The sequence below is a fragment of the Dermochelys coriacea genome, chromosome 2, assembly GCF_009764565.3.
Source record: "Dermochelys coriacea isolate rDerCor1 chromosome 2, rDerCor1.pri.v4, whole genome shotgun sequence".
NCBI classification, from domain to species: domain Eukaryota; kingdom Metazoa; phylum Chordata; order Testudines; family Dermochelyidae; genus Dermochelys; species Dermochelys coriacea.
This window is the reverse complement of record NC_050069.1, coordinates 124,370,208-124,382,385: the sequence shown is the minus strand read 5'-3', so window position 1 is coordinate 124,382,385 and position 12,178 is coordinate 124,370,208. Positions and strand designations below refer to the sequence as shown.

The 12,178-nt window shown below is 37.8% G+C and overlaps 1 protein-coding gene across 9 annotated transcripts in view; it reads left to right on the top strand.

Moving 5' to 3' along the window:
* The window catches only part of RELCH (RAB11 binding and LisH domain, coiled-coil and HEAT repeat containing), a 130,796-nt gene that overhangs the window by 81,286 nt on the left and 37,332 nt on the right, over nt 1–12,178 (top strand). For all 9 annotated transcript variants that reach the window (XR_005290941.2, XM_043508421.1, XM_038388754.2 and 6 more), the window contains 5 exons: nt 429–552; nt 1,816–1,864; nt 2,802–2,881; nt 6,676–6,782; nt 7,360–7,459. Coding sequence is in view for 8 of the 9 variants with exons in the window: in XM_043508421.1 (XP_043364356.1) it covers nt 429–552; nt 1,816–1,864; nt 2,802–2,881; nt 6,676–6,782; nt 7,360–7,459 (460 nt within the window). In the remaining variant the exon portion in view is untranslated. The remainder of the gene's footprint in view (nt 1–428; nt 553–1,815; nt 1,865–2,801; nt 2,882–6,675; nt 6,783–7,359; nt 7,460–12,178) is intronic.

Below are 12,178 nucleotides of genomic sequence, written 5' to 3'. Positions count from 1 at the left end.
GAATTCCATTCTTTCTGATTTGTTCAGAAAAAAATATAGCCTTTAATGTGTTCATAGATTAATAGTATTTGTACCAAAAAGTTATGATTTCCTCTTTGTGCTGATCTAGAAATACATCATTATGTAAGTGAGTGAGGGTTCTGTTATTTTAAGACACTTGCAGAATATGATCTTCCACAATAAAAGGATGTATTTGAAATTCAAGTGCCAAACACTCTTAGGGGATTGTATTCCACTATCCCAAACAAAGGGAATTATAGAAGGGGTTACTTCAACTGTTAATGTTATTGTATTAGGGATTAGAATTGGCAATGATCAGGAAGGTAAGTGATGATATACAATGTGCAGTCGGTTTGAAGGGTGAAGTGAAATCACAGAGAAGGAAACGTGCAGAGTAACTTTTAATGTGCTGCTACTTCCTCTTTTAGGTTACCACAGCTTATAGAAATAGTTGGCAAAATCAATGTTGCCTCAACTGCCTGTGTCCATGAATTCTCCAGGTTTTTCTGGCGGCTTTGCAGGACATTTGGGAAAATTTTCACAAACACGAAGGTAATATAATTCTTCTGTATCTAGCTTAGATTAATTAAATATAGAAATACTTAATATACAGGATCATATTTACATGATGTGCATACATGAGAGATGAGTTATAATATTTCATTCCAGGGTCAAAAATCACTGTCACATTTTCACTTGCCAGTCTTAAACTGGCTCTTGGCCACATTCTGTTTTTCTCTCCACTCATCTTGGATTCCATTTGTGTCTCTCACCTTTCATGTTGTCTCTTTATTCATACTACAGGTAGGGATTCTGTTCCCAGACTGCCATCCTACCCAACTTGAAATGGGAGGAGTCCATTGACACACTACTTACTCTTCCTTGGTGGGCACATTGGGCTAGAGACTCTGGCCTAATTTCAATGAAATATGACATCAGTTTTCCTTTAGTGTATATAGTATGTTATACAATACATTTTGTGTGCCAAATCTTATTCACATATATCTGCATGTCCTTCATTCATTCATATTTGATTGTTGATTTAAAATAAGTATTCTCCTTGTTCAATATGTTTAAGGAATACAAGGCAAGATCTATTGTAAATCAATAAAGAATAATATTTTAAAGGATTATAATTACTCAGTAAAATTTTAGAGATATGTGAAGATCAGCTGAAAAAATAATTGTCCATTTTGAAAATATTTTAGGGTAAATGTCTGCACTGAATTTATTTCTATCTTTTAAAGGAGTATTACAAAGACTGACACAAGTATTTTGGAGCCGTAAGAAGTGTCTCCATAGAGAAGGCTAATTCCACATTCTAGTCTAAGGTCACTTTTGGACATGAGCCCTAAACTTATAAAGCCTTTTGGTATAAATTGTCATCACAGGCTGGGGGAGAAAATTTTGGGGAAGTTTCAGGGAAATCCGTCAATATACTTGTGTTGGGTTGTAATACCTGTAAATCCTTTTTCTCCTCTCCTCCTCCCCCTGCCACTGCTTTTGCAGTAAGCATAATTTTTGTGATACTGTGCAGCTCAAATAGAGCCTGGTTCTGCACATTGCTGAGTGCCTTCTGCCTTCAAAGTCAATGATTGATGGTGTTTACCCCCTCATTAAGGATCAGATGCTCAGTATCAGGCTTGGTTTCATGAGATCACACTTCCCTTGAGTTTTGAGAAAACTTGGGGAAACTTTCAAAGTATTCTGTTAATGACTCCAAAATTTTCATTTCTCTGGTCTTTACATGGTTTTTATAAATAAACTGACCCTTGTTACAGATTTTCTTAAATTGGGTACCCATCTATTCTGTAGGTAAAACCACAATTCCAAGAAATCTTAAGACTGTCTGAAGAAAACATTGGTGAGTAGCACATTCATTTTTATTAACATGAATAAAAATCAACCTCAGCCTGAACTGAGGAAAAATTGTAAACTATTTGTTTCTGGAATCGGTCTACGAAAGTAATTAAAATTTAAAAAAAAAAAATCTGTAATCAGAAGTTAGTTTGAAAGTAAAATTCATTTTAAATTGACATGGCTGCTTTAATTATGTTTTTAAAATGAAAATAAATATTTGTATAATACTATCTATTTTAATTGAAAGGCCAAAGGAAACTGATTGCTCAGTGCTTTTGAAAATCAGGCCACTTATTTAGGTGACCAAATAAGGATTTAAGCATAATTTTAGGCACCCATTTTTTAACATCTTGGCATGAGTCTGTAGCCGGAACTGTCTAATGTATTTTGACCTGTTTGAACACTCTTGTGCACCTTAAAATGAATTGTTAATGCTGCTACTGAGCTACATGCCAAAACTTCCCACAGTTACTAACACCAGTTCAGCTGCACCACTCTTGGTAACATTGAGTTACTTAGCATAGATGGCTCATGGATTCCAGCAGCTGTTTTCAGCACCATTTTGATTAGTTGTGCCTTATTTAATTGGTCCATTGTTGAAAATGCCTGCTGGGACCAGAGAGCATCTACGCTAAGGCTTCCAGTGGTGCAGCTGAACTGGCATGAGCAACAGGAGGAATTTTCAATAAATTCTCTAGTGTAGGAATTGTTTACAGTAGCAACTGTATCTCTCCATTGTTTCTCTTCTGTCAAGCCTAGAATATTGCTTAAACATAGATCTCAAATGTAGTACTCTTTGTACCCTGTCAAAATGTTGAACATGTAAACTCAATGAATCACTCTTAAAGGTGAACATGCTATAATATTGTTGAAAAGTAATTAATTGCAAGATAAGGAATTCTGTTTTAAATTTTTCTGATACATTATATCAATGACTTTAGATTCCACAGCAGGGAATGGGGTACTAACAAAAGCCACAGTTCCCATCTATGCAACAGGCGTCCTTACATGCTATATTCAGGTAAGAGTGATTTTTTTTTTTAATTTAGTATTCAAATGTAGAACTCACTCTACAGCCCTTTGAGTAAATTAGTGTATGTAAATTAAACTTCAAACTGTAAAAGAGGATAGACAGATTAACATGATAAATATCTTAGAGAATTTCTGATATAAAAAGCAAAAGCCCAGTAATTTGTAGTAGCATCTGAATAAAGATTGGTTTATAATTGGGTAACCGTGATATTTTTGTTTGGTGTTGCAAATGAAGAAATTTTGATTTCTTATAGCTTTTTTTCGGCTGCTTTATGATGCATAAAAGAATTGAAAGGTTTTTTTTTCAAAATAAGGAGGATTTTTTTTCTTTTAACCTTTGAAATTTGGATTTTTTCTATCCTTGAAAACTTCAGGGTGACTGTGGCCGCGTCTGCACAGGGGAAATTTGTCCAAAATAAATTTCAGTCTGTGTTATAACAGTTTCAGATGAACGGATATTATTACTATTGATTGAGAGCTCTAGCATACACAAGACTCTCAAACAGACTTTGTATACAGTCCTTTAGTCAATTTTGAAATCTGGTCTATTCAAAACAGTTGTAAAAACAGGTCCAGTTGAGGGAGATTTTTTCCACACTCAAGGTCCCACCAGTACAAATATTAAGTCAGCTAAACCTGTGGCTAAAGCTGTGGATAGGGGGGTTGTAAATTTTCCCAGTGTAGAAGAGGCTTGGATGTCTGGGTTTATGACCGATACCATGGGAGAAAGTAAAATTTGAATGAAATGATGCGACTTCTTTCTTCAGATAAACTACAATTCTTCTAGGTATTTTGTTGACTTCTATTTAACTAAAATATTTGAGCAGAAAGATCTCTTGTTAAGGATTACATGCCTTCATTCTAAGGGCTAAGAACTCTCCTAATACATATGTGGTCATCCATAAAAAGGACTCTAGCAAAGAACCATATTTGATGCTCTTAAGCTTGAAATCAAGTACAGAAATTCTTCAGAGAAAGAACCCTTTCAGACTTTGGTTTCCTTATTATGTATAAATAAAGAGGGCACATTTTCTTATCCTTTAGAGATCACCTTTAAAGACCAAATAGGGTTTTTTCTAAGTTTATGAATTGGCAACTCAGTGAATGAGATCTTCTCCAGCAGCGTCCTTGATTTATCATGACTTGTGCATTTTTTTCCATTATTGTGGGTCTATTTTCTATTGATTGATTATTGGATGACTTGGTCTCTCATTTTTCACTGAGTTCTCCCATATTAAGAAAAAATAGTTAATTCCAAATGTAAATCTTTACAGCATATGATAATGTGCTTTTACAGTGTTAAGTGAATAAAGTGACTCTCGGACATCAGAACATGGGATCTCAAGGCAAAAGTACATTTATTAGGAGGATGCTTAACTTTAATGTTATGTAGCACCATCTTTAATCTAGTCTAAACAGGTTTACTGTCTGTCAAGTTTTAAATGCAAAAATGTCAGCAAACTGATTCCAATTAGCAGATTTCTATTATCCATGTACTTCAGAGAATTATTTAGTTGATTTAGTGTGGTATATTGCTGATGGTAAAAATTTGGGCAGTTCCAAATATATAAGGAAGCCAGGGTCTTCAGAAATGTATTATAGGTGGAGCTGGTAATAACCATCTATTATTAAAGTTGCCCAACATTTCCCATTGGAAGACTGTTTTCAGTTGCTTATAACTGCCAACTTCTCATTTTGAATGTCTGCCTCAGACTTTTTTTTTTCTTGTAAATTTCAGCCAAAACATTCAGATATTTCCAAGAATGAAAGTAGGAGAAAAGACATTTTATGCCCATGTGAGTGGGGGGGAAAAATCTGACATTTTATTTGAAAAGCTCTAGCACCCCTGGCTTTGAGGCAAGGACTTGAAATTTGGCAGTGGGGTAGCCTTTGTCAAGGATGTGCCTTTTGCCCTTCCTGTGAAAATTTGGCCAAGGTATAATCCTTTGAAACATCTCAGTTTGCACATGCTTAGTAGAAGCTTCGTTGCTTTTAGTGATGGTAAGCAACTCTTTTAAACTAAACTCTTCACAGGTGGGCACTAATTTTGTTTTTCATTTTCTGAATGGCTGTTTTGAGACTTGGGGGAGGGCTTTGATTTGCAGGAGAGCTGAGCACTGACAGCTGCAACTGAAGTCAGTGTTAGCTCTGCTTTGAATATATGAAGTACTATATAATACTAAGAATGCTGAAAAATCAGGTCCTAGGTGTTTCAGCTGGGCAGCTAAATTAGTGGCAACTTTTGACTTTAATCTCTATTCGTCAGCTCCCCATAAGGGTATTGGGAAGACAGATCGGTGAATGTTTATGAAGCACTCAGGTATTACAGGGATGAGCACCATAGAAAAGTCCATTAGCAAATTAATAATTCTGTCTTCAGAGCAAGGTTTAAATAATGTGCAGTAAATAAGGCTTGGGACCATATATAGAATAGTGAGAAGAAAACAAAATATTGAATAGCTTCTCATTAATTGATTAACATCCATTCTGTGCACTGCAGGAGACTGGGTTCCTTTGGCAAAAATATAGTCTCTGACACACTATACCAGAATGCATATGGGAGCCAAATTAAGCAAGCTTAATTCTGGTCTTTCCACTTTTCTGAGCTTGATTTTTCAATCGGGGTGTGTGTGTGATAATGAAATTGTACACTGAGTGGTACAAGTTTGCCAGACTGTCAAACATTCTTGATGTGTAGTTAGAGCACTTACAACTGCTTAACCCAGAGCATATGAATTTTGCTTTTTAATGAAAAAGCAATTTAAGAGTAACTAAAGTCTTAGTAGAAACTGTTTTAAATTTAAAAATGTATAGTCTACAAAATTAGAAAAACTTTGTACATGGAAGATGTGAAACATTTTAGATTTTATTGAACAGATTTGAGATTGACTCCTCCTTTAAATTTTTTTTAAAGTAGTATAAAGAAAACCATTTAACATTTTGCCATGTCTCTCTCGTTCTCCACTACCCAATTAAAAAAAGGTTAACGTTTTGCAATCCTCATTTTACATCTTAATTTAGAATTTATTCAATTGGAAATATATAGTCGTATATTGCAAAAACAATAATTCTCTTCAGTCTTCATTCAGCCTGGAATTCTCAAAGACACTTTATAAAATTAAAAGGTAATGTTACCTCGGTTAGAAGTATGGATAGCTGTAATTAGTATCCTCCAAGCGATTTTAAACAAATTTAGGGCAAATGCAATTGACAGATACGTCAGATTATGAAATGTAAACCATCCAATCAGAGCAATGGCAACCGTCCAAGCCCTAGAAAGAGGGCATCCTCAATGCACTCTTCATCTGCCTATTGTTTATCTGAACTCTCCAAACCTCTTATATTCTACCCATTGCTATTTAAGGCATGCTTTTGTCATGTCCTTAATATGCTAAATGGTCCATAATAGTATTGACCAATCCTGGAACAACATACAAGTGTGTATGCGTGCACCAGCACAGAGTCTGAAGGAAAAACATTCATTACATATACTTTTGAACGGATACGGGTACATGGACAATAAAAAATATTTCAGAAACTATGAAAAATACTTCGATAGTGTTCTTTAAACTATTTAATAGGGTTTGCTTTGTTAAAATAATATTGGTTTTATCTTCGATATGAATATTGGATTGTATAATGAAATATTTAAAGGTTAGACATGTCAGTTAAAATTATTTTCCCTTATCCATTCCGTGATGCTCTTGCCTTTAAACTTACTTAAATCTTTAAGTCATACCATAACTTATAAAACTAAAATTAATGTTGCATACTTTCTTTTAGGAAGAAGACCGCAAACTGTTAGTTGGATTCTTAGAAGATGTAATGACTATGCTTTCACTATCACATGCTCCTCTTGATAGCCTGAAGGCTTCTTTTGTGGAACTGGGGTAAAGTACATAACATGGAATTGATTTTAAATGGTTTAATATTTACAAAAATTTTCATAATGTACTTTCAGCTATAAATATAATTGCAACAAAAGGTCAGGTGAATTACGCATATAAATCAGCTTTACTTGATTAACTTAAAGTTAAACAGTGGTAAATCCAATATCTACTGTAAAAGTAAGCAAGAATATATTCTATATTGGAACATTTCAATAAATGTTTTGTTCGCGCCTTATGTATCTTGAAAGCTTGTCTGCCTCACCGACGGAAGTTCGTCCAATAAGATATTACCTCACCTATTTTGTGTCTCTAATAAATTTTTTGTCACTGTAAATCATTCAGAACAAAAAGTGGCTTTCCTGAAATTTGTTTTGAAAGGATCAGTTGCATGATACAGCCCGTTTCCCAATCCCCATCAGTAAAGCTGATTTTAAAAAAGTCTCGCTCAAATGAATGTTTTTGAAGTTTAAATGTTTTAAAGAGTGCATATTTCTACATGCCTTTGAGGACTGCCTTTGCAGTTTGTAATCAGACCCACTCTACACATAGTGTTAGCTTGACTTTTATTTTCTTCTAGCGCAAACCCAGCATACCATGAACTGCTGTTAACTGTACTGTGGTATGGAGTTGTCCATACTTCAGCTCTTGTTCGGTGCACAGCTGCTAGAATGTTTGAGGTAAGTGAGTATCAAAACTCTGTTACACAGACCCTGAAATTGCAATGTATTTAAAATATGTATATTCATCTCAGTATCTGAAAATGTATGTATTGTGTTCTACATATAAAAATGTCTCTGAATAAGTTGTGTACTGTGTGATGGAGCAGCAAGTTATTACGTTGTACAGTTTTGTTTCTGCATCTGTTGCATATTCAGGTTAATTAAACAATGTTGATGCTTTATCAACTACTTGCAAGACATTTTTATAGTAATTTGTGAACTCATCTTTGTTCTGCTACTGACTTCAGTGTTACATTTGATCTTTGCATGCTGAACAATGTTGATTGGATATGAGAAATCATTTCAGTACCGAACTCTGTGTTCAAACCAGTTTTATTTACCTTGTCAAATTAGAAAATGTTCTTGCGTAAATCTGTATGTAAGCTTTACATGTGCATCTTGAACTTGTTGATCCATTTGTCCTTTTTGCACCTTGAACACTCTTAATTCATTGATGGCATAATTCACAGATTAACTGTATTCATAACCTTAATCTTATACTTTGCCACAGTCTTTAATAAGGCTAAAGAGGATCTTAGGGATAATGGTAGCATGACAAATGGCAATGAGGATATGGAGATAGATATTACCATATCTGAGGTAGAAGCAAAACTCGAACAGCTTAATGGGACTAAATCGGGGAGCCCAGATAATCTTCATCCAAGAATATTAAAGGAATTGGCACCTGAAATTGCAAGCTCATTAGCAAGAATTTTTAATGAATCTGTAAACTCAGGAGTAGTACCGAATGATTGGAGAATTGCTAATATAGTTCCTATTTTTAAGAAAGGAAAACAAAGTGATCTGGGTAACTACAGGCCAGTTAGTTTGACATCTGTATTATGCAAGGTCTTGGAAAAAATTTTGAAGGGGAAAGTAGTTAAGGACATTGAGGTCAACAGTAAATGGGACAAAATACAACATGGTTTTACAAAAGGTAGATTGTGTCAAACCAACCTGATCTCCTTCTTTGAGAAAGTAACAGATTTTTTAGACAAAGGAAATGCAGTGGATCTAATTTACCTAGATTTCAGTAAGGCGTTTGATACTGTGCCACATGGGGAATTATTAGTTAAATTGGAGAAGATGGGGATCAATATGAACATCAAAAGGTGGATAAGGAATTGGTTAACAGGGAAACTACAGCAGGTCCTACTGAAAGGTGAACTATCAGGCTGGAGGGAGGTTACCAGTGGAGTTCCTCAGGGATCAGTTTTGGGATCAATCTTACTTAATCTTTTTATTACTGACCTTGGCACAAAAAGTGGGCGTGTGCTAATAAAGTTTGTGGATGATACAAAGCTGGGAGGTATTGCCAATTTAGAGAGAGACCGGGATATCATACAGGAAGATTTGGATGACCTTGTAAACTGGAATAATAGTAATAGGATGAAATTTAATAGTGAGAAGTGTAAGGTTATGCATTTAAGGATTAATAACAAGAATTTTAGTTATATGCTGGGGATGCATCAATTAGAAGTAACGGAGGAGGTGAAGGACCTTGGAGTATTGGTTGATCATAGGATGACTATGAGCTGCCAATGTGATATGGCCGTGAAAAAAGCTAATGCGGTCTTGGGATGCATCAGGTCAGGTATTTCCAGTAGAGATAAGGAGATTTTAGTACCATTATATAAGGAACTGGTGAGACCTCACCTGGAATACTGTGTGCAGTTCTGGTCTCTCATGGTTAAGAAGGATGAATTCAAACTGGGACAGGTACAGAGAAGAGCTACTAGGATGATTCGAGGAATGGAAAACTTGTCTTATGAAAGGAGCCTCAAGGAGTTTGGCTTTTTAGCCTAACTAAAAGAAGGTTGAGAGGAGATATGATTGCTCTCTATAAATATCAGAGGGATAAATACTGGAAAGGGAGAGGAATTATTTAAGCTCAGTACCAATCTGGACACAAGAACAAATGGATATAAACTGGTCAATGGGAAGTTTAGACTTGAAATTAGATGAAGGTTTCTAACCATCAGAGGAGTGAAGTTTTGGAATAGCCTTCCAAGGGAAGCAGTGGGGGCAAAAGATCTATCTGGCTTTAAAATTAGACTCGATAAGTTTATGGAGGAGATGGTATGATGGGATACCATGATTTTGGTAATTAATTGATCTTTAAATATTCATGGTAAATAGGCCCAATGGCCTGTGATGGGATGTTAGATGGGGTGGAATCTGAGTTACTGCAGAAAATTCTTTCCTGGGTATCTGGCTGGTGAATCTTGCCCATATGCTCAGGGTTTAGCTGATCGCCATATTTGGGGTCGGGAAGGAATTTTCCTTCAGGGCAGATTGGAAGAGGCCCTGGAGGTTTTTCACCTTCCTCTGTAGCATGGGGCACGGGTCACTAGCTGGAGGATTCTCTGCTCCTTGAAGTCTTTAAACCACGATTTGAGGACTTCAATAGCTCAGACAAAGGTGAGAGGTTTTTCGCAGGAGTGGGTGGGTGAGATTCTGTGGCTGCGTTGTGCAGGAGGTTGGACTAGATGATCATAATGGTCCCTTCTGACCTTAATATCTATGAATCTATACTCTAATGCTTCAGAATTGCATTACAAGCCAATTTTTGTCATTACCTGACATTGAGAGAAAAGTCAGTAGTATTCATAATACATTGCTTTATAGTTTTAAATTTGTCACAAGAAGATATAGAGTAACTCTGTGAGCTCTCCCCATCTCTGTTTTCATACTGTGCAAATTTATAGACATTCTAAAGAACCACTAAGTTTGCATGAATTTGTTTATCTCCTTAGCCATCAAATCTAAAAATATCAGAAGTAGAGAAATACAGTAGGATGTCCCAATATCTTTCCTCAGTTGCCTGAAGTACAAGGACTTCTGTGCTTCACACACCTGAAAAGTGTATTTATCTCTTTTATAATTGCACTAATTCCTTATGCATGAGACTCTGGTACTTCGTGTGTCATTGCAGTATATGGGGCTCCACATGAGTGCAGGGATCTGCACACTTGAATCCAGGTGCAGGATCAGAGCCTAAGGGCATGTCTACACTACGAAATTAGGTCGATTTTGTAGAAAGCGTTTTTATACAGTCGAGCGTGTGTGTCCCCACACAACTGCTCTAAGTGCATGTAGTTGGCGGACTGTGTCCATAGTACCGAGGCAACCGTCGACTTCCGGAGCTTTGCACTCTGGGTAGCTATCCCACAGTTCCCGCAGTCTCCACCGCCCATTTTAATTCTGGGTAGAAATCCCAGTGCCTGATGGGGCTAAACATTGTCGCGGGTGGTTCTGGGTACATATCGTCAGGCCCCCGTTCCCTCCCTCCCTCCGTAAAAGCAAGGCAGACAGTCATTTTGTGCCTTTTTTCTTGAGTTACCTGTGCAGACGCCATACCACAGCAAGCCCGCTCAGCTAACCATCACTGTATGTCTCCTGGGTGCTGGCAGACATGGTACTGCATTGCTACACAGCAGCAGTTTATTGCCTTTTGGCAGCAGACAGTGCAATATGACTGGTAGCCGTCATTGACGTAGTCCTGGGTGCTCTTTTAACCGGGCGCCTGGGCAAACATGAGAGTGACTCAGCCAGGTCATTTCCCTTTTTTTGTCTCATGGCGATTGAGTCCTTCCGGCAGTGCACTGTCTTTTAATCTGCAGCCAGCACAAGATGATGGCCAGCAGTCATACTGCACCATCTTCTGCCGAGCACACAGGAGGTGACAATGGCTAGCGGTCGTACTGCACAGTCTGCTGCCAGCAAGATGTATAAAGATAGATGAAGTGGCTCAAAATAAGAAATAGACCAGATTTGCTTTGTGTTCATTTTCTCCTCCCTCCCTTCATGAAATCAATGGCCTGCTAAACCCAGTTTTGAGTTCTATCCTTGAGGCAGCCATTCAGTTTCTCGCAGAGCCGCACCCTTTGTTGATTTTAATTCCCTGTAAGCCAACCCTGTAAACCATGTCGTCAGTCGCCCCCCCTCCGTCAGGGCAACAGCAGACAATCGTTCCACGCTTTTTTTCTGTGCAGATGCCATACCATGGCAAGCATGGAGCCCACTCAGATCACTTTGGCAATTAGGAGCACATTAAACACCACACGCATTATCCACCAGTATATGCAGCACCAGAACCTGGCAAAGTGAAACCAGGTGAGTAGGCGACGTCAGCGCAGTTACAAGAGTGATGAGGACATGGACACAGACTTCTCCCAAAGCACGTGCCCTGGCAATGTGGGCATTATGGTGCTAATGGGGCAGGCTCATGCGGTGGAACGCCGATTCTGGGCCTGGGAAACGAGCACAGACTGGTGGGACCGCATAGTGTTGCAGGTCTGGGACGATTCCCAGTGGCTGTGAAACTTTCGCATGCATAAGGGCACTTTTATGGAACTTCGTGACTTGCTTTCCCCTGCCCTGAGGCGCAAGAATACCAAGATGAGAGCAGCCCTCACAGTTGAGAAGCGAGTGGCAATAGCCCTGTGGAAGCTTGCAACGCCAGACAGCTACTGGTCAGTCAGAAATCAATTTGGAGTGGGCAAAATCTACTGTGGGGACTGCTGTGATGCAAGTAGCCAACGCAATCAAAGATCTGCTGGTATCAAGGGTAGTGACCCTGGGAAATGTGCAGGTCATAGTGGATGGTTTTGCTGCAATGTGATTCCCTAACTGTGGTGGGGCCATAGATGGAACCCATATCCCTATCTTGGCACC